This window comes from Formica exsecta, unplaced genomic scaffold (genome assembly GCF_003651465.1).
Source record: "Formica exsecta isolate Colony F162 unplaced genomic scaffold, ASM365146v1 scaffold201, whole genome shotgun sequence".
NCBI lineage: Eukaryota > Metazoa > Arthropoda > Insecta > Hymenoptera > Formicidae > Formica > Formica exsecta.
This window is the reverse complement of record NW_021849308.1, coordinates 401,002-424,489: the sequence shown is the minus strand read 5'-3', so window position 1 is coordinate 424,489 and position 23,488 is coordinate 401,002. Positions and strand designations below refer to the sequence as shown.

The 23,488-nt window shown below is 39.5% G+C and overlaps 1 protein-coding gene across 2 annotated transcripts; it reads left to right on the top strand.

Annotated features, from left to right (window-relative positions):
• The first annotated feature begins 6 nt into the window (after positions 1 to 6).
• Positions 7 to 22,780, top strand: LOC115234606. Of its 2 annotated transcripts, XM_029805792.1 has the most exons (3): positions 7 to 1,727; positions 21,460 to 21,708; positions 22,617 to 22,780. In XM_029805792.1, the coding sequence occupies exons 1-3, from the start codon at positions 1,495 to 1,497 to the stop codon at positions 22,675 to 22,677; spliced, it is 543 nt and encodes a 180-aa protein (XP_029661652.1). In that variant the 5' UTR covers positions 7 to 1,494; the 3' UTR covers positions 22,678 to 22,780. The 2 variants fall into 2 exon arrangements, 1 of the variants encoding a protein (XP_029661652.1); XR_003883940.1 differs by lacking the exons at positions 21,460 to 21,708; positions 22,617 to 22,780 and adding an exon at positions 6,260 to 6,788.
• The last annotated feature ends 708 nt before the right edge of the window (positions 22,781 to 23,488 follow it).

Here is a 23,488-nt window from a genome sequence, read left to right as displayed (position 1 = left end):
CCCTAGCACGCCCTCTCCGACTTCCACGGATAGATCCTCCACGTCCTCCGCGGCGTTTCTCGTCAAGGGCGTCGAAGAGGAGGCGTCGGTGATTATGCGAATCCGGACGCGCAAAAACACACATATACCACACACGCGCGCGCACTCTCTCTCTCTCTCTCTCTCTCTCTTTCTTATTGTCTCTTTTTTCTGTCTATCTTTGGGAGAAAGAACACACAAAAATCACCGGAGAAAGACGGGCGGAAAGAGAGAGGCGAGAGATATTCGGCTGTGCCCGCAGCTTACAAGAGGCAGGATCGGATTTTAGCGCGCGCAGCACGCGCTCCCGCGAGCTCAAGTCACGGCGGTTTCAACTTTTACTTTCAGCTCTTACACAACACGGCCCGCTCTTGCTGATACGTAAGCGGCGAGCGTGCGGCGAGTCCTGGTCTCCGCTTCGAGGCTTCTTCTGCTTCTTCTTCCTCTTCTCTTTCTCTTCCTCAATTTTCTCTTCTTGTCCCTTTCTTCCTTTTTTTTTCTCCGCTGCTCCTTTCTCACTTCCTTATATCTCTTCTTCGTTGACAAGCGTCAATCATCGCAAGATCAGAATGAACTTTCGAAAGACAGAGCTAAGTCTGACACGCAAGCTGGAACTGTCAAAAGTCTTTCGGACTTTCTTTTCTCGCAACTCTTCTCTCTTGGACGTCTTGGAAAGCACGTGCGCCGACGAAAACACGTGCGAACAAACACACGTGTCACACGGGTAGTATCCTCAAATATGTCACTCGCAAAAATGTCAAAAATGACAATACAACGAGACGCTCGTTCGAAAGGGTTCACATTGAAAAATCGTTCCGATCACAAGTGACAATAGGAGATCCGAACGAGTTGATCCCGCGGGATGTCCGGAGAAAAGGAGACACTTAGATCGCGTAGCACGTGTCCTCACGCGACGGACAGCGTGTGAGGATGCTTGTTGTCGGTTTTACTCGTGATAGCCTGTAACGCACTTCCGCGCTCGCACAGGCGGTGACACTCTCGATTAGAACGACGTATATTTTCTGCAAGTATGTTTACTGTCACTCTTTCTCTCTCTCTCTTTTTCTCTCTCTCTTTCTCTCTCCACCTCCCTCTTTTTTAGTTCTCTCTCTCTCTCTCTCTCTCTTTCTCTCTCTTTCGCTCCTCTTGTCAGAGGACTTCTTCAGGGAGAGAGGGTTCTCTTCCGGTCTCCGCGGTGTGTCTCACTGCTCTTCGCTCCGTCGTAACTTTTGCGCAAAGCCGGGACCCTCTCTCACTCTCTCTCTACCTATCTCTTTCTCTCAATCAATCTCTCTTTCTCTCTCTTTCTTTCTCTCTCCCGTTCTCACTCTCCCCCTCGCGCGTTCGCGCTCCCTCTTTCTCTGTCTGGTCCTAGGTAAGCGCGAAGAGAGGTAGAGTCGGACGGTCGGCAGGAGGTGGTGGCGATGGTGGTGGTTACCGGCACGTTGGTAGTGGTGGCACATCAGCGATACTCTAATGTATCCAATGAGTGCAGCGACATACGCCGGTAGTGGTGGTGTGGCGACGGTGACAGTGGTAGTTGTAGCGGCAGTGTGGCGGATCGGTAGTGGTAGAGAGGAGGCCAGGTGGGCCCCTTGGGCTTACAAACAAATTCAGAAAGGGTTGAGGGTCCGTAAAGCGCGTCTCTCTCCATCGAGAACTCACGACGATATACTCTGCGTCCAGAAAGGAGGAGGCCGTACGAGTCCGTGAGTTCGTTTGTAAAGGGATCGTAGTATTGGTTCTTCGTCGAGAACGACTCTCTTTCTCTCTCTCTCTCTCTCTTTCTTTTCCTTCGTCTCCCTATCTCTCTCTCTCTCTCTCTCTATATATATATATATATATATATATATATATATATATATATATATATATAACTATGAGCAACCGCATATGTGTGCGTGTACGCGTGTGGCTTATGTGCGCTGTCAGAATGCACATGCACAGGCGCAGGCGTCACGATAAGAGCAAACTCTCTGGTCTCTGTCTGTTTTTATTGGAGCATGATTCTCCATTGGTGTCTTTCTATCTCTATCTCTCTCCTTCTCTTTCCCCTTCGTCGAGAACGACTCTCTTTCTCTCTCTCTCTCTCTCTTTCTTTTCCTTCGTCTCCCTATCTCTCTCTCTCTCTCTCTCTGCATCCATCTATCTCCTGTCCTTCCTTTCTCGCTCTTTCTCCCCCACTATAAGCGCTCCACCTACCACCACCTTCCTCCACTCTTTCTTTCCCCACTGGTGCTCTCACTATTGCATTACAAATAGCTCTCTTGCCTAGGTCTTATTGGTTAGGTGTCGCTCTTTCTCTTTCTCTCTCTCTCTCTCTTTCTTCTCTCTCTCTCTCTCTCTCTCTCTTTCTCTCTCTTTCGCTCCTCTTGTCAGAGGACTTCTTCAGGGAGAGAGGGTTCTCTTCCGGTCTCCGCGGTGTGTCTCACTGCTCTTCGCTCCGTCGTAACTTTTGCGCAAAGCCGGGACCCTCTCTCACTCTCTCTCTACCTATCTCTTTCTCTCAATCAATCTCTCTTTCTCTCTCTTTCTTTCTCTCTCCCGTTCTCACTCTCCCCCTCGCGCGTTCGCGCTCCCTCTTTCTCTGTCTGGTCCTAGGTAAGCGCGAAGAGAGGTAGAGTCGGACGGTCGGCAGGAGGTGGTGGCGATGGTGGTGGTTACCGGCACGTTGGTAGTGGTGGCACATCAGCGATACTCTAATGTATCCAATGAGTGCAGCGACATACGCCGGTAGTGGTGGTGTGGCGACGGTGACAGTGGTAGTTGTAGCGGCAGTGTGGCGGATCGGTAGTGGTAGAGAGGAGGCCAGGTGGGATCTCTCTCCTTGTCTTTCCCTCTCTCTCTCTTTCTCCCTTTCTCTCACATTCTTTCATCTATTCTAACTCGCTCTCTCTCCCTCAGTCTCGGCTCTCTCAGACTTCTTTTCCATTTCTTTATCTTTCTCTCAATACCTCTCTAGCGTACGCGAAATCTACGCACACTAGGCTGAATATATGGTCTGTACTATGTTCCTGTCTTCCTCATTCGAACGCATCGAAATAGAGACGCTCCTCATCGTCGCAATGGTGTAATATAAAAGCCCGTGCGCGTAATATGTAAGAATGGAGACAGAGAGAATAAGAGAGAGAGAGAGAGAGAGAAATGGCCGAATAAATCGACGATATACGCTGTCATTACGTTCGGCGCGCTAAATCATTATCGCCGCGCGATTATACCGCGATACACAAAACTGCGGTATGGAGCAAATATTTTTTAATTACGCGTATCGGCGTTAATCACGCGATAATGATACCTCGGTGAATATTTCGTGCTTTCACTCACTGTCGCTGATGTCGCTGCCGTGACATTAATTCGACGGCCAAACGCGATTGAAGTTCTGATCAGACTGAGAATTATCCCAAATCTGGAATTTATCTTCGCGCGTCACATTGCGTTATCCTTCGCTGATGGCGGGATTTCATGAAATGCGAAGCGAAGTGGAAAGAATAACGAGAGCATCGCAGGCCAGACAGGACAGACGAATACAATTTGAATAACTGAGAGAGGCGAAGCCGCGACTCGCGGTTACAAAATCCACAAGGGACATCAAGTTCTCGTAAAGCCCTGACGTTTACCACGCTTGCGAATGCGGCATTAGCATCGAGAAGTGCCACAAGTTTAGCTCGCCGTGTCATTTCGATGTCTCTTTAACTTGGCCCTCTATCTCTCTCCTTGTCTTTCCCTCTCTCTCTCTTTCTCCCTTTCTCTCACATTCTTTCATCTATTCTAACTCGCTCTCTCTCCCTCAGTCTCGGCTCTCTCAGACTTCTTTTCCATTTCTTTATCTTTCTCTCAATACCTCTCTAGCGTACGCGAAATCTACGCACACTAGGCTGAATATATGGTCTGTACTATGTTCCTGTCTTCCTCATTCGAACGCATCGAAATAGAGACGCTCCTCATCGTCGCAATGGTGTAATATAAAAGCCCGTGCGCGTAATATGTAAGAATGGAGACAGAGAGAATAAGAGAGAGAGAGAGAGAGAGAGAGAGAGAGAGAGAGAAGACTGCAAGGATCGCCGTGCGATCTCGGCGCTTCTTCCTGGTCCCTCGTGTGTCCTTCACAACTTCCTGACACGTTCCTTCCTCCACATCTCCGTTCGTTCTTTCTTTCGCACATTTCTTTCCTTCCCTCTTCGCGTTGTACCTGCAATTTCTACTCCGCCCTTTCATCCCTTCCGTTTTTGCATCGCTCGCTTTTCTCTCATTTCTTTTTTCTTCTTTCAATTCATCACTTTGGTTGTGGACTCCATACTGTATCCATACAATTTCTTACTCCGCCTCCTCATTCCGTCCATCTTTTTCTGTTTCTATACATCTTTTTTTCTTCCACCTCAGCATTGGTGATGTATCGCCACTCCTACGTCCTGACCCATGTTTCCTTTTCTCTGCCATTTTTCTATTATGCTATTATAACGCTTTAACCAGAGTCTCCTCTCTTTAATGCCAACTCATCGATCTTTCTATTCACTTCTTTCTTTTTACATTAACTCGCAATATATATTGTTGTATCTCTTTTATTTGTAAATTATCTTTGTATTTATTATCCGTCATTTTCAAATATAACTTTTTTAACTCATTATTAAAATTATGAAATCTTGTTTAGTGAAGAATAATCTATTTTCTGTTTATTAACTTTATTTGAAAACTCTTCTATAAATTCTAATATCGTTATCTAATTTGTTTCATGTAACCGAATTTATTCGAACGCCTCGCGCTTGTGTTTACCTTCTACGTCCTTGTTGTCTATCTCTGCTTATTAATTATATTTCCTTTCCTTTTTCAAATATTCTCAAAGTTCTGTTTCATGTATTAAGTAAGTCGACAACGAGTCTCGGAAGGAATCAGACGTGAATTAAATAAGTATCGTTTTCTTGTTAGATAGTGTCAATTCTCATTTTTAAACCGATATAATTCTACAGATTTTCCTACTCGCAGAGCCAACAAAGATCATATCATATCAATTTTTTCTCTCTTTAACTAAACATACTAAATTACGAAAATTACAATGTTTTTCTTATTGTTTGTCTGAAGAGAGCACCTTTCAACATTTTATCTCAAATGAAATGCAGGACAATTTGGATATATAAAAATTGAAAACTAAAATATTCTGTAACAAATCGTATGAATTAAAAACGCTCTTTTTCTATTTTTCCTACTCTCCTTTAACCTGCATTCTTCTTGTGTCTTTTGCGCGCATGAGAAGAATCGGCGCATTATCTTCAAGCGTTCACGAAACAACAGATCGATCGCTTTATCACTCTGGCTTTTCCTTTCTCTCGCCTTTCTCTGCATAACACTTCCGTCCACTTCTTCCTTTCTCTCTCTTTCTATTTCCCTCTCTGTCGTTCTTTTTCCTCTTTTGCACTCTTTTTCGAAAAAAACACAGGCGCAGCATAAAGATCTCTTTCTCATCAAGAATTATATCGACGATGCTGGTCGCTGGTTGCGGCGGCGTTTTACAAGCAATCGATCGCAAAATGCTTGAACGATTCGACGGTAAACACGGCCGGTTTAATGTCCGTTACCTCCGTTCGCCAGGAAACGTGGAGTTTCGTTCGATCGGCGAACACGTAGCTCGCAATCAAACGTAGAGAAAGAATCGAAACCGGTATAATTTTGGTGAAGTCAAAGATTTCGATGCTGCAGGCGAACGAAAACAATCTCCGCGCTTACATTTATCGGCATTGAAAAATAAAGTCGGTGATATTACATCGGTTTCAATTCTAACTTACGACATCATACTCTGACAAACAAATAAGAATTAAAGCACGCATTACGAGGATTAATTATCAATCGCTAGGTATGAGAACGCGTTTTCGTGAACAAACCATCATGTTGAAGGATAAAATACATGTGCATTAATAAATATACTGCTTCGTCATTATTTTATGTAACAAAGCCTTCATTGAAGTCGCGCGATTGTCTTCAGTCTTTTGAAACGAGCGTCGAGACGGGGTCAACTGAAAAGTGCGTTACGCAAGTCAACTGGGGTACGCAAAGGAACGCGCGTGTCGCTCGTTAACGAAAATCGCGTGTAAATGTTCGATTGCCATCGTAGATTTGTTATTTAGTGGCTAATATGCTGCACCGACGTTGCTTTATAATTCGCGACCTGACGAGCAGCTCCATTTTTTCCACCGTCACGGCGGATTGTCATCGACGATCGGCGAATCTGTGATACGCACGATGATTACAGCAATGCGACCGACGGCTATACTTAGCGCGCCAGACGAATCTCGTTCGAGGGCCGCGTGGAAAGGAGGTCGTGGAACAGCTGATGCAGCGAGTCCCGTGTGACGGCGCCTTTACGCGGTCTTCCTCCTTCCCGCCTTTCGCGTCTTCATCTGTAGAAAACAGCTGACGAAACGACGCTTGAATCGCAAAATTTATTTGATTCTTTTAAGACCTTTATCCAGACGTCGTACACTTAACGATGCACTTGGGAATGTCCGACATCATATCATGTATTCATAACTTTGTTAATTAATTTTTTAGATTTATAATATCTGTGCACACAAATATCTGCTAAGGCACATAAATTACGCATGACGAGTTTACATTACTTAACGTAGTAAATAATTTAACAAACATACGAGAATATGTATTAGTGCGTGATTATTTTAGTAAAAATAATGTTTTATAGTAAAGAAATTTAATTCAATACAATTGTAAAATTCTTCGATGTACGTATATCAAGTATAGTTAATATAAAAGAATCAATATAATAGTTTATGTGTCTTTTTTTTATCCGAAACGTTTCATTGCTAATCAATTTAGTTGTTGTTGATTACCTTCAGGTTGATTCGAATAATAAATATTCGCCAACCCGGGAGATTTACCCTTTTCGTATAACCGTGAAAAATGTCAACTGCTCAACCAATCATTTAATCGTTAATCGATGAGAAATCCGTGACCTTTTGTGGGCAAATATAGACTTACGAGCGGGTAATATCCCTCGTATACAGATTCCTGGAGATTAGCACGCCCGGTATCGACGATTAATCGATGTTTTTGCACGCTGATGTCTGTTTCGCGAATAAAACCTCGACCATGCACATTCGAAAGAGAAAAAGAAATAAATAAATATCGCTAGCGGGCGAAATGATTTATCACTGAATAATACATCGAGTCAAGCTGAATCGAATCGTATAAGAGCGAAGGCGTATTATTTCCGGAAGAAGCGCCGCGCATTTCTCACGCCTGCGTACGCGCAAATATTTGCACATCGCTATCACTCGTGCAATATATTAATCGCGCGGTATAATTATCACGCTTGTTTGATTGTCGCGAATCCGGTCCGTCGATTTATCCGACGACGATCGGTGATGCCGTTTGCGCGCTATTTATTTATTTATGATGCGGTCTAATTTACAATCGGTACGCGAGAGAAGGCCAAGCGGCGTTGCGTAATCGTTGTAGGGAGCACACGGCTGCTGTTTATCATTATGCGCGAAAAAGAGGAGAAAGAAGGAGAGAGAGAGAGAGGGGAGAATCGCAAGGTCCTCCTCCTCTCGTTGCCTCGGCAATACATGCAATTAAACACTTTGCTCTTACCCCCGTTCCCGCCTTCGTAATGTGTTTACGCTTTCGAGACTCTGAGCCTCGGCTTTTTTTAAAACGACATGTTCTTGCACTTACGATCGTTCGCTTTCTGAAAATTTTCTTCGATCTGTTTTCGTATATTATCATTATCTCACTTTATTTATTTTCGATTAAAATTTTTCAATTGAGAAATAAAAATTTAAATAATTAGAAATAAATCTTTAAATATTTGTGTCAATAAATTTCTCAATATCAAAAATACTAATTAAATTATAAAATATCAATCCATGTTTCGCTTTGACTGACAATATGAAAGTATCGTAATTTTTGAAATTGCAATAATTTATAAAGTTTTTCGGTATTATCTGTAATCTCCTTATCACAATCTAGAATACAACAACTGTTCTTAATTCAATGACTCATGCACGATTATAATTAGATACAGTCTTCTAATTCACTGATTTCATTTTTATAAATGTGACAGTCAAAATAAAATAAGAACACTGTTACCATTGTAATTATGAAAATATAAATACCTAATCCTTTTCCTTAATTCCGAAAATTAAGTATTGCTGTTGAACGCGTCAAAAGCAAAGATTAATGATGCAGAACGATATTTGAAAGGAGAATAATTTACCCTAATTTTTTTCTCTCGTGAGACAATTTCACCCTTCCTCTCGATACTACTTCCAATTCTGCTCCCTTCTCTTTATCTCGCCCAGCCCTTCTTATTAATCTTTTTTCATTCTCTTTTTTTACTCTCTTTCTCTCTCTCTCTCTCTCTCTCTCTCTCCTCCAGTCTTTTCTAACTGCCCTCGTCCAGACGAAGCGGTCGACAACGATTGTACTTGCACCTTTCTCACAGTGCGACGCACAGGTTCGATCATCCCTTCTTTCCGCGTCCCTTTCACTCGAGCCAACGAGCGAGAGAGAGGGCGAGTGAATCTCTCGGAGAAAGAGAGGTCGCGGCGAAAGGCAAAGGGAGAGGAAGTAGCAGCAAAGAACGTTAAGAGATAGCCGGAATGAGATGAGGGCGAGGGTGCGGGAAGAGGAGGAGGAAAGAGAAAGAGCGAGAGAGGATCCAGCTTGAACGTGTGTAGGTTTAGATCCTCTCGCGCGCATTTCGAGATGGGATTCGTTTTATTGCGAATCCGGTTTGTGCTTCCCGCGTTTGCACGACGTGCTAGCACGGCTATAAGAGCACCGAAGGGAGAGCGCGAGAAAGGAGGGTCCCGGGAGGGAGAGTTGCAGGAAAAGGAAAGGGCCGCGTGTGGGGAGGGAAACCTTCTCTCTTTCATTCCGCCAACGCTGTTGCTCCCGCCCTATCCTCCTTCCCCCTCTTGTCCGCCCTTTCTCCTCTTGTTCTATTAGTTGTTGCTGCGCGTTGCTGCTGAAACAGCCGCCACTGCTGCTGCTGCTGCTGCTGCTGCTGGTGCCTGCTACCGGCTGTCGGTCGGCTTGCCCGTCGCATGAGAGATAGTGGTGGTACAGTTGATGGAAGTGACGAAGGTGGAGGTGGTGCCCAGTTTCAAGGTTGCCACCTCATACTTGCGCGAGTCTCGCGCGCGAGTTACGCACGTTAACTAGGCATACTATGCCTCGCTCTTGTATATAACGATCGGGAATAAAACACCGATTCGTTGACAGCCACTGAAACTTTTAAAACTAAAAAGAAAAATTATTTTTAAAAAATGAAAAAATAAAAAAATATCTAAATTTAGAAGAAAATGCAAAGTATCTGATACCATGCATTTCATACTGTACTTAAATCTTTGATATATATTAAATATAACAACTTATAATAATTAAACTTTTTTCGAATTAAGAGATACGAGAATCTAAATAATATCACTAATAAAGCTCTGATTATTGACCAATAGCTAAAGATTAATAGCTAAGCTTTGTTTTTCTGCGCGTGCGCACCTATTGCAAAATATCGCTCTGGAAATACAACCACGTATTATATGCCATTTGACATAACAATTATGATGCGACTTTATTGCATACAGTAAAAGAAAAAAAAAGTACACATGTATCGGACTAATCGATGATCAGGCGAAAGGAATCACGGACGTTCCAGAGCGCTGCGCTTTTTGTCGTACGATGCTTAATGAAAGGCGGTAACACCTTTTCGCGGAAACATACGAGTGGATTCTAAAATAAGAACGAGGTTGCACGGGCGTGTGCGCTCGTCATTAGCATTGATGGGGCACTTATTTACGCGCTGCGCTGTTAAGCCGATCGAATCAACGATTTGCGATTTCTCGCGCGGCGGCCTCGAGCATCAAAATCATTGTCAATCTATGATGACTAACCATCGAAAGCTACGCGACCAGAGAAAATCATGCTCGCGAATATATTTTATAATTTTTTTAAATTGTACGTTGCGTGTAGAATGGACAGAGAGAAGAGTAGCTTTGTTTAAAATTGTCCTTAATACATTGTTAACTTGAAGAAACACATTCGATGAAGTCATCTCGGCGCGAAGGAGATAATCCGACTTCATTGCCGTCCTGCTTTCACGAGGCGAAAAGATATGGCCGTTAAGACCGAGGAGCGTCTCGGAACTATTCGCGTAATGATTACAAGATGGGCACATCTATTTATGCACATATTTGCGCGTCTTGCAAAATATCAGCATGCCGAGCTCGTTCGCCGAGCGAATGTGTGGCTTTAGGTCGCGACAAACGCTTCTCTTTGTAACTCTCCTCCGGCGCGGCAGCCGCGCGCCCATTGACAAGGCAATCAGTCACGTTTGTAATAAAAATTAGCGAACTACTCTTTCATAATTAACATATTAAATGGCACAGATGTGATTAAATAGATAAAAAGTTGCTACGTCGAATTAAATTAAAGATTAAATTTTAGCAAATTTGCCGCTTGCTTCGAACTAGACATCTTCGAAACTTGCATTATATCCCTTTATATTGTCCTTAAACACAGCACTACATAATAAAATTAATATTTGAAAATAAATTGAAAAAAAAATTGGAAAATAAATTGAAAAATATTAATATTCTTTTCCCCTGCCAAGAGAGTGAATTGGATATATTAATACGCTTCATATTATTGTATATTATTGCTCGAGAATTTCCTCGCGCCCCAGTTTGCAACCCCGATGCCTTAGACAATTGAAAACGTGCGAAACTGATTGCGTAAGCCTGACATCGTTATGTCGTTTTATTAAGTGTGTAAGAGAGACATGTCGCGCCCAACGTTTCTCTCGTACATGCGCCTCTTATCACGCGCGCGGATCTGTTCTTGTTTCAGTCAATAAAAACTCATCCGCTAATCGCTCGTCACAAAGATTTTAATTACCTTGAAGAGTCCCGCTTACATCTCCGAGCGAAGACGCGCGCGTCGTCCATCGCGCCGCTTTATCCCATTCGACGTTTCCATCGGCGATTTCTCGCCGACGAGATTCCTAATAGACGATCGCGAGCCCGTAACTCTCGTAATAGAAGAAAATGCGATTGTGCTATCATCGCGGGGAACGCAGTAATAGAGTGTAGTAATGGCTCCCGGACTGATGTCATGCGGTAACCTTCTACTTCGTATGTAGTAGTTGACAGAAATACGCTAGCGTGTCCGCTCCCGTGCTCCCGTTCGTCGAAATAGAATCGAAGCATGCGAGTATTCTCGCCCCGGAAGGTATTTTCCGCAAAAATGCAATCGTAAACAAGCTTCCTGCCAAGGAATATCCCAGCTAACTTTGTGGAACGCGTCGTCGCGAAGAAGATGATTAACATTTTCTGTAATTTTTCTGCGTAGATAAAAGTGTTTTCCAAAGTATGATTCACGCAGAGAATAGTATCTTAAATAACACGAGGATCTTTAGCTGACACTAATAATAAATAATAAATAATTAGAAAAGAGATAATTATCTATAATTCTGTCATTGTGAAATAAAATGAACATTGATACATTCTCATCAAATATTAGATTAATTTTTTCATCAATTGTTCTTTTTTTTCTATGTTCTCTCTTTTCCCTGTTTGTTCCGCATAATCTTGTTTGGCGGATCAAATTACCCGATAATATAAGGTCAATGTGTCTCCGGGGAAAAAATTAATATTAAAATTGTATCAGATTGATAAAGCGCATCACTCATTATCAATGCGATTTTTGAAAGTAAAAGGCGAGTTGCGCGATCGCGAAAGTTTTCGCGAAACGACGGAGCACAGATCGTGACGAATCTGCGCGTTGGCGACGAACGATAAGGTCTTTTTTCCACGTACGTGGCCAGATAATAAGCCGCGAGACCTCGACTTTCCAAAGAAGAATACGCGCTCGCTTGCGCGCGCGTACACGCGCGCCTCGCCGTAAGGAAAATAGGAAAAAAACAACGACGAGGTTGCATAAGAGGTCGTCTTTCTGAAACGACAGTTCTCGTACTGTCGATAGAAACGGTTAGAGTTAGAGGCGTTGACGCAATCGCGCGGCATCGGTCGGAGTCGATGCATCCAAGTGACAAGAATCGAGAAGAAACACGCGCAGAAGCGAATGTCGGCACTTGTACGAGTATCATAAAGTTATTTCTAGAAAAATTGTTGTTTTTTAATTTCTTTGTCAATTGCTAATTGTAAATCGAATACGAAGAGTATAGGCGACATAACTTGTATTAAATACGCAGGAACGGAAACCCTTCTCTTCCTCTCTCTCTCTCTCTCTCTCTCTCTCTCTCTCTCTTTTTAATTAAGAATACAATTTACATACATATGAAACTTCTATAAAGCAATTATATAATCTCAATAAAAGGAACATGCACGAGATAAAGATTAGGAATGATCGCGGCGAAATGTCGTTCAATCATGCAGCGACGGTTCGCGTAACTGATTAGATTCTTACAATTCACGCAAATTCGCATCACGTCACATATTGATTCACGGTCATTCCTAACTACGTTGTTCGCATATCTCGGCTTTCTTTTCTATAATCGCTTTCTTGTCGCCATGCACAATATTTTTACATATTTTAGATGACGCAGTTGCAACAGTATTTTTGTGACAGTATTTCTCCACCATATGCTTATATTTGTTGCATCCAATCACGATTTTCCGTGATAACGAGTTATTGCTCTTATCTCATTTCTAGAAAGTATTTGAAAGAATGCACACTGTCTTCAGTGCGATTATCGACGATAAAAACGCGAGAAATATTTCATCATACAGAGAATCGATGTATAGAGAAATAATGCGAGCTTAGAAAAGCGCGGTTAAGAAATTTCAAAGGAATATTTTAAGAATTTTTCCTCTCTCGAAATACACGACTATATTGTGTGGCGAGGAGAAAGATATATATATATATATATATATATGTTGTGCACTACCGCTAGAAAAATATAACGCATTATTACGTTAATTGATTCCACGTGTTCCACGATGGAGCGCGTTGTCGATTGCATTGAAATAAAAAATTATTTACCCGGTTTCTCTCTAGGATTTATTGTAACATCGCCGCGACACGTGTGGAATCCGCTATCGATTATTGTTGACAGAATGCATACTCGAGATTAGAAACGGAATCGTGCTTTCTTTAATAGAACGGCGCTAATTGTTGATATTTTGAGAGCAGCCGCGGCGCGATAAAACGGTCTATACGATAAATCGATCGGTACAATCTTCTGTTACCTTGACTTGACACATACACGATTAAAACACGCATTTAATGCGCACGTGCACGCGTGCACCTTCCCGCGCGTTTTTCTCCACAATCCTGATCTTTTTCGCCCTGCTTTCGAGCGCAGCAGACGCGACGTTGCATTCACGCATCATTATGTAATGCCGTAACGTTATGCGAGCGTTTCGCGCTCTCGATGCCTTGCACCGTTGCGGTCTCAAGGTCCCCACATTGTTATTTGTACGTCGCGTTAACGCGTCTCGATGCGGTCCAGGGACGTGATACGACGCGAAAATCTCGTCGTGTTCGTGCGAAGGAAATTTCTCTCGTACATATATCTATATATATGTATATATATATATACAAGCTTTATGAAATAATTGGATTGGCATTTGAATTCGAGTGGACAACAAGCCTTTATTACGTAGAAACTTAATTTTCTCTGAAACCGCTTTATTAACAATCATTTTGTAACTCGAAAAAATTATATTAGTATCGGCTACGTTTTAAGTCAAGACTAGCTATTGAACGATAAAAAAATAATATCTGTAATATCAAATTAAAATTATAAAATTTTAAAACCCGTGCGCACGTCTGTCTCTTCTATATTTTTCTTCATTTTAAATAATAAGGAAAAATAAGTAAAGCAAAGTGAAAGAATTTATTCAATGTTTACGTATGTAAGACGTGTTAAAAGATGAATCTTTAGAAATCTTTGAGTTTTCGTAAAAATCTTTTTTTTTTACTAATAGAGTAAACCATATTTACGTCACGTCGCGACCCCTCAAATTATCTTTGAATGGGTTAGAGAGTTGAAAATAAATCTCACTCATTCAAAACTTTTCCCTTTTTCAGCTAGTGTGCGAAATTGTTTCGCAATAGGCTGGACTAAGAAAATGCTCCAATAAACAGTCGGAAATAAAAAACGTCAAATGCAATAATTTTGACAATAACGAATCTTTCGTCTCCCACATCTCTGACCTCGTAAAACAGGATCGCAGGATGGCTGTGTATTTCGAGAAAATCGCTCTTTTGTCGCAAGGTTACCCTTTTTTTCTCTAACAATATATTGCTCTATTTCTATTCCAGTTTCTAGTTTAACTACTCTATTTTTTTTTCCTCTTCGTTATAATCGTAAAAGTTAAACTTCTGTTAGATATAGGTACTGACAATCGGTTTCGAAATTTTCATTTCCGTTTATTACAGGTCGTAAATATTCATTTTCTGACCGTATTTGTGCACTTGGTAAAACTATTCTAAAATATCGCACATATTGTGATGTAATCTAATTATTTTTATTTCTGAGATAACATCACAATAGGTACGTCACTTAGATTTATTTTTATTTCTGAAATAAAAATAATTAACTATATCATATTATTATTTTCATTATAAATCTTATATAGCAGTACATTTTGAGATATGAATATAGATATAAATTTAAGGAGATATAATAAACTATAATTAATAATAAAATATAAGAAGATATAAAATTTAAGGAGATATAATAAACTTTAACTAATAATAAAATAATTTTGTAAATTACAATTTCTCATGCTTTCTATTAATTCCGAAATAGTATTATTGATATGTCCTTCTATCATCTCTCTGTCTCTCTCTTTCTCTCCCTTAATAAATTGAAGAATATCTCTTCTATAATTATATATATGTATATATAAATGCAGTATACATTCTAGATCATTCATATAACTGAACCCAGCGATTTAAAGAAATAAACACCTTCTGATGCTTATTATTATCTTACCGCGAAAACACTAATTTAGAGACAAGAATTTTATAGATAACACATACGAGGATCGTCCGAGAAAAAGAATAATACTTCATATCCCGCTGTATACAACAACAAGGGAGAGGAATGGATAATCTGTTGATATTACCAACGAAAGAGAGAGAGAGAGACGTGGAGGATAGAGAAAGAGAGGACAGCACGTATATACATGAAAGAGATGAAGTGAGAGACGCGGAGAATGAAAGAGAGAGAAGGAAGATCTCTCGAGATCATGAGGGCGCAGTCGGTGAGCTCCAGGGGGGCGGCCAACAGGCGCAGAAAGGGATGGTGGGGGACGGAGATACACACACACGATACAAACCAAAGGCGTACGCGCGCTCGCCTCTGATAAGGTCTTATCGTGTGAAAGCACCGTGGCCTACTTACACTCGGTGCGCACTTATATGCGTCACTAATGCCCGCGCGAGCATTCATGCACGCACGTACGCACGCACGCACGCACGCACGCACGCACGCAGCGCGTTCGGCATGTGTACACACGCGTACGTCGCACGGCTCCGCTGCACTCAAGCACGAGGGCGAGCACGCGTGAACGTTGAACGCTTGTTCGCGCGCAAGCCGAGAATTTTCTCGATTTTTTTTCTCTTTCATTCTCTTTTACCGCGCTCTCACCGGCTTCTTCTCACTCGAGAGGCCATCTTGCCAATGTTGTTTTGTCGATGCTCACAAAGTGCATACGCGGCGGACGGAAGATGAAGAGGGACGCCGGCCTTGGATGCATGATAGAATGATTGTTTGACATTCTCTGTAAAATAATCGGAAAATAATAGTCGACGATAGCAGTTTATAGGGAAATCAAAAAGTCGCATAGGTACAGTAAATTTCAGAAAATTCGTTCCAGAAAAGCAAACGCGGTGTCCGCGAAAATCGAAGAACGTTTCCGAAAGTTTGTGTTTTTAAAAACCATTCTCCAAAAAATAGAAGATCCCTTTCTATCAGTGTCTCAAATGCACAACCGTACTTTTGACTTAAATATAACAGAGTACACACTGTTTTCTCAAGGTGTTTGCTTTTTCAGAAAAGGCTTTTTGCGAAAAAGCCGCTTTTATACAAATCAAGAGATAGTGTAGACGTCATAAATATTTTAAATATGTAAATAGATTACGAAAATGTTATTTGCATGAAAATTTGTGACACGTAACTGTATAGAGAATGGAGAAGCGTACAAAACGGACAATGCGACGATGATCGTTGACCTCGGTATTGCGTTTTGCCTTGCATAACAATGCATTCGGTACACTGTTATTCGCACCTGTGAAATCTTTGAAAAATTTTGTTCGGCACGCTCGATCATATATTGTACATCTTTCGAACCTGAATCATTTGTCCTTTATATAAAAAAAAAATGTAAAAGAATTTCTCTCAATTTTTAAGAAAGCATTGAATATACAGGAAACTGACCAGGATACAAGAGCGGCAATGATCTGTGAACAAAAGAATACAAAAACTGATGAGAGATAAATGTCACAATGAAATATACGGAAATAACTCTATGCAGAAAAATGGAGTATAGACAGGAAGATAAACAAGAAAAGTTGCCAATAGTATTCTTTCTCTTCTTTCTTTTGGATTTTCCGCTTTAATAGAAAACCTTATCTCCTAATTATCGTTGATGTAAATAAAGTATGTCGCACACAGGAAAAGTCTGTATGGTTAGAAGAAGGAAGAGAGAGGATGATGTAATTTCAAGAAGTGAAATCTGCTATTATAATGTCTACATCTAATAAAATATATTAGAGTATATGATTGTTTTATATCATACACGCGCATACGTGAAATATTGACATACATTAAACGCAAAGAATGTCCAGAAAATAGCTTTTTAATCTTACTACAGACATGAAATAATATCGGTAATAGTTATCAAGACATGGTAGTAACATTTCGCGCGTCGTTTAACTTTACATTAAGTACTGATAAGGGAAACGTGAGCAAAAAAATTATGGTAATTTCTTATTTGTTTGTGCCTGCTAGTAAATATGTAAATTCGAGACATGCAAAATGACTGGTTTGTGACTATCTCTGTCACGAAAAGGTTGTAGTCAAAATCAAACCTTGGAAAAAAAAAATATGTACCATGTGCCAAGAACGGCGTATTTTCCTCTTTCCCGATATCTGTTCGGGATTAAAGATAGAATTTATACAAAAATTTGCCAAAAATTTGGTCAAAAACTAGAAAGGCATCTAACGTCTTTTTGATAGCGCGGCGTCTCGTATCTGATAACACGAGTTATCGCTCCGCGCGTGTCGAGCTAAACGAACTTTCAGGAACACGTGGAAAACATGGACGATCCGCGGGAGCAAATGCAACACACGCGTGTATGCGTACGGCGGTGCCGTTGCGAAATTGGGTCATTCGGAAATTGAAACGCTCGTGTGGATAACTGCGCCTGAAGTTTCGCTGATAAGGAGATGTGGAATAGTCGCGGATACTTATCATGCTCACGTATTGACGAGGCGCCGTTGAACAATTTTCTTTCGTGTCGCGCCAGAAACGAGAGAATGGATTTCGGCATCGCTGATTTATTCTGGAGTCTTTCCGCTTCTACATCGATCGCCTCTCTTGTTTTTAATGATGCAGTTAAATATACGGCACTGAAGCATTGAAATCGCGAAATAAAACGACTAATTATTTATAGATAGGGACATTCTCATGGCACGCGTTGTACATATATAGATCTAGTTTAAAACTTGATTGTCTCTAAACGTATTGTTACATGTAGCATATACGTGTATTCTTTCGTAAATAATTTTTTAATTAAAAAAGTTATAATGTAATTTTATATAGATTTTTAAAAATTATTTCTATAATATAAAAATGTTATAAAACATCAATCTACATATTTATAATCATTTATTAATATTTTTATTATAGATAGTATTTAATATATAATTTTTTTATTAAATATATATGTGTAAATTTGTATTATATTAATAAATAAATATTAAATGTACTATATTAACATACTACCTATAATAAAAAAGATAATAAATGATTATAAATATTATCTGTCGCATTTATATATATTCTTTCTTAATGAATTCTTTATTAATACATAAATTAAAAAAAAAAATTTAATTTAATTTAGTTTTAAATGTACTTTCTATTTTTATTCATGGTTGTATTGCTTCCGTGGTGCAACGTCCTATATCAAAGTATACGTGTTTTATCTAGTTACATATTATCTTTCTCAGCCGTCGCCCCGTATAACTAGTCGAGTTTCATTATAATAACCTCGAGACGATGAAAAGTCGAATGACATCTGTATAAGTCACCTCGACATGATTTCTCACGTCAGTTTCCAATTAGGATTTAATGATTACGAGGTATCAATGAATAGAAACAAAATGAGAAGACATTTTATTTTACGAAGAATGTCGAAACTGATTATAATTGTTGTTTTGTCCAAAAAAAGCAAAGTAATCATCACAATATACGCAAAAATGTTTGTGCGTCTTTGCTAATTAATGAAAATAAAAATTTATACATATTTATAATTTGTATTATAATTTGTTAGCATTTTCTCAATATTAACAAAACATTAATTTTGTCCTCGGGGGGCGTTATAAATATTTAAATAACGTAATTCCAAGCGCTACATAATTAATTATAAAATTTATACTAATTATATATCATATTTATAATCAAGCGCGTATAAATGTCTTTTTAATATATTGAGTATTGAGTTTTATTATCTGTCCACTTTCAAATTGCAAATAAAAATGCAACAACGAAAAGACATCTGACAAGTCCACAAAATTCCGAGAATGAACATATTTTTCGTCAATCATTAAGAACTTTCAGTTTGTAGGCTATGATGTGACACTATTATCAAAGATTCACATTAAGTCATCAACATATGTCGTGTCACATGAATGACATAGAAACGAGGAAAGAGTTAACAAGTACATTTTTCAAATCTTAACACACTAAAGTTACAGCCTTGAACGGATGTATAGAAGAAGCATAGACACCATTTGAGACCGTAAAATGTAATCTCCACTGACTTTGTGTTAAATATAATCATAAGGTCTCTTTCTTTCTCTCTTTCTTTCTCTCTCTCTCTCTCTTTCTCGATATAATTAATGCATGTGAAGGTAATAAATATTAGACAACTTGTAGAGAGAAACGGTTATATCAAAGTTTTAAAAGCTAGGGAGTTAATGCGAGTACACCTGTCATAATTGCTCTCCACGCTTATCAGCTAACTTATGTTGCATTGTTTTTATTTTGTCAGAGAAAATTATTTTATTTTAAGAAACAAATAAAATATATTGAAATAAATATATCGCAGCAATTTTAGAAATAAGTAGATAAAAGAAATAAATTTTTTGAAACAGATGAATTATATATATAATATAATATATTATCATTATACCATAACTCCAAACATCCTTAACACATTATGATATAAATATATATAAGTCTTATACATAAATGTGTGTAAGTCTTTCATCTACTTTTTTTTAATAATAAATCTTTATCTTTGTTTAACTCGCACTATCTTTGCAACGATGGATGTGCAAAAAAAAAAAAATGAAAATTATCTGTATATCACCATTTTATATACGCATTATGCGAATGTCCAGGAATCTATAGAAACTATTCACATCTACATTTTACCGGGGTAAAAGGTCCAAGGACGGTGATAAAATTAATTTCATGAAACTATATCATTGGTATAAAGCTTTCGGCAAAATCAAACATACTTGTAGACGGAAGAGATGAATATAAGTCGCCAAAAATCTCTCTCTCTCTCTTTCTCTCTCTCTCTTTCTCTCTCTCTCTGTATTCTTCAAAAACGGACAAGAGAAACGGCCGTTTGGCATTATGAGGCATTTACGAGAACATTTACGAGCGCTCGGTTGGAAATGCCTCAGATTGTTATTGGTTTCAACATCCAAATTATAGGATTTTTTTTCTAATCTGTGTTACCCTGTCTCCGGTTCCCTTCCGTGTTTTCTTTTCTCCGATTGTATGAAAAAAAGTTTCAGGAAATTTGGCCTGACTATCTGCCCGAATTGTATTTTGTTTGTTCTCTCTTCTCTTTTCCTTTTTTTTTCTTCTCTTCTTCTATCCATCCGTCTTGTGCAAGAATATCGCCACGTATTAACCGACATAATTTTCACTCGCACGTTTCTTGTCTCTTTGCTTTAGTTTTTCTCGTAATTTTTTGCGAATCGACCGGCCGAGACGAAGGACCATTGTTTCTCTTATCCTTGAGTCAAAAAGGATAGAAATTGCCCTCAATGCGTATTATACATATTGCACGTTTTAAGGGCACTGCGGTACAATATTAGAAAAAACGAGAAACGGGTTATTGCACCGTGTCCATCAGGAAAACTATATCAGTGAAATCGGGTATTTGCAGCTCTTGCCGTTCAACCCTGTGCTAAATTCGACGAAACAATTTTATCTCATCCCGTGTTGGAATGTAGCTCTTTAGAAAATGTAACTCTTAGAAATTATTTATCGCGCGAAGGAAAATCTCAAATATACGTATTGATACAAATTCTCCAAAAAACGTACAAAGAAAAAGAAATTTACTTTAGTAAATTTAGCATTCATATTTCATAAATTTAGCGTTGCTCTTTTTACAGCACTTTATAATATCTTTTAATAAAAGAAATTTGGGGGGGGGGGGAGACACTCTGCTAGATCTCTCTATATTTTTTTTCACGTTTAATATTTCCATTGATTCAGCATCACGCGGAAGTATCAATTTCATCAGCGCAAAGTGCTATTTGCTTAACGATTACTTTCGCGCGAGAGGAGTATCGTACGTCGCACGGAGGATCTAGTTGCTCCTACCTCTTTATCTCCTGGCGGTGAAATGGGAGCAAGGTCCGGAGAGTTAGGAAGAGGTTGCTAAGATGCAATAAGTGGCTCTCAGCCAAGCGGTTGGCCAAGTGACTGACTCGCGGGAAAATAGATCTTCCCGTGAATTCATCCGAGCCAATGCGACATCGGCGCGCGAGCTTTTCTATCGACTCATCCAAAAATCACCTCGAAACATGAAACTATAAAGCGCCCATCGTAAATCATCATGAAGCCACACACAAAAAAAAACCGTACATTAATATTACATTTGCAATGCTGCATAAATGTTAAATACTAATGGCGTATTTTGATAATATTTGTTACTGGATGAACTATTTTGTCGACTATAATTAATTAATCGAGTATAGTTAATTTATCTAGAGATCGATTCTTCAGACTGTTTAAATAAGATAAATTGTTTCATTCATAATCAATTCGATAAGTTTGTTATCAAAAATGGTTTATCTAAAAGACTCTCGAGAATTTACAAAACACCTACAGATTTGAAAACAACTCATAAAAAATTGCGGTTACTCTCTCTTTTTTTCAAGTGCATAGGGACACAGTCCGGAGGGGTTAATTAACTTTAGAATTTTGTAAGCAGCACCAAGCGCACACCCCGGCCCGGGCGCGCGATGGTCCTGTGCCATGCATCAGGTAGCTTTATTCGAGCTCGGCAAAAGGAAAGTGCCGTTTCCGCGACCACTTCCTCCTGCTGTGAGAAGGGCAGGAAGCCTTCCTCCTTCTCCTTTCTTATTTGGATCAAGAGAATACTTTTCGCCGAGCTTCTACTTGTTGCCGGGCTTCTCGACCCCCGCTTCTTACTGTATTTCAACGGCAGCGCGGATCACCGGTACGGGGAACGTTTGGTTATTTTACTTTCAATTTCGTTTCGTCGGCGCACTCCGGCAGTTGAGAAAATTACGTAAGCGGGCCCCGTAACAGCGGAGAAGAGAGGAGAAGGGCCGGTCGCGCGAGAGAGCCGCGTGTCGAAATAATAGTGGCCACTCTTATTATATATTCGTTGCCAACATTAACTCGGACCGTACCTTAAGATTTCACTGATGATCGCCTTCGGGAAAGGAAAAAGGATTTAGAGGCACAAATATTTTTAGCGTAAAATGTACGAATGATTATAAAATTTTCTATCTCTTACAGGGTGTCCACTCAAATCTTCTAAAAAAATTCCTTGGAAATTCCTTGATTTGCCAAGTATTTTTATTCATAATTTCAGGAAAGGAAAATGTTTTAAAGATTTTTTGGTTCAACTTCTTGAAATAAGATTTTTTATTATATGTGTTTTCAAATGGTTTTCACTCATAGGAAGGAAAAACACAGAGCCACTTAAATTTATAATATTAGATTTGCAAATGTATTGTAAAAAGACTGAATAGCTTTCGTAAACCTTTTTCATTTGCATAATATTTTCATCTTTTATCACTAAACATTACAATAAAGAATATGTATCTTATATTTAATATTTTTTTAAAACATTGAATGATGATTTTTTTAGATACAAAAAAAAATCTCCGAGAATTTCAGATTTTCCGTATTTTTCCAGGGAGTAGAGACATCCTTTTTTTAACATGGCTAATATACATATACACTGATATAATCTTTTCATTTATACCTGTAATTTTACACGTTAGTCTTCACCAAATTCAATGAAAATTAGAAACCAACGTATAAAATTAAACTATTTTCATATACAATGTTACAAGTGCTTTCTCGTATTTTAAACTGTTTTCACTTAATTTTCAGAGGCCCTTTATTTTCCGACGGTCAGCAGGAGCACATAAAGAAGCATTTACAGGGCGGTTAGGCTAAGAGCTGTGAAAACAAGCTAAACCCACATTTTGCATTATATAGTTGCTCATAGTAGCGGTAATGAAAGAATATCGTTTACGACGCATTGAGAAGCTTCCGCTTTCCCTAAGCTTTCTCGCGCCTTGTCGATCTCTTAGAAATATAACACTCTTTGCTGCAGTCGGATTAACTGAGATTGTTGAAAGGACCACTTGTTGCGCTACCGTAACTTCTTGCTACCAATAATGTCAGCCACAATTGGATAATGTCCCACTTTTAGAAAATGCGTGACGAAACCTACTTATACAAGAGTCCAAGGGTCTTGGTTGTTTAAAGAGTCATTAGATATTACACGAGTGTACTTTATCGTCTTTTCTATCTAAAAACCTGAAAAAATTGAAGGCTTATTTCGCCCCGAATAAACGAGGATGAAGGGCGTATATTTGAAATTGAGAGCATACCTTATATTTTTATAGCATTTGCCTTGTCTCGAGATCGTAAAAGGCAAATAGAAAAAAAAAAACACGATAACGTAAAGGAGGAAGAGATGCCTCCTCCCACTAGATATATTGTGCGTACGGCCCTGTCGTAATCAGGCGGACTGTCGCAACCGCGCACTGTGCGTGAATACGCGTGTCCCTCGGTTCACGTAGTCGACGTGCACAAGCGTATAAGCGCGTGCAGGCCGCTATTTATAGAAACGACGAAGACGAACAAAGTAGAAGTCAAGGAAGATGGAAGGCCAAGAAGAAAGCACGCCGCGATCCCAATTCTATCGCGACATCCGTAGGTATTCGTCGATCTATTTTTTTATTTCACGTTCTAGC

Coding starts and splice junctions, on each gene's coding strand:
- LOC115234606 (XM_029805792.1), top strand. CDS start 1,495: ATGTATCCAATGAGTGCAGCGACATACGCCGGTAGTGGTGGTGTGGCG. Junction 1,728..21,459: donor GGAGGAGGCCGTACGAGTCC/GTGAGTTCGTTT, acceptor TTTTGTAAGCAG/CACCAAGCGCACACCCCGGC. Junction 21,709..22,616: donor AACGGCAGCGCGGATCACCG/GTACGGGGAACG, acceptor CTTAATTTTCAG/AGGCCCTTTATTTTCCGACG.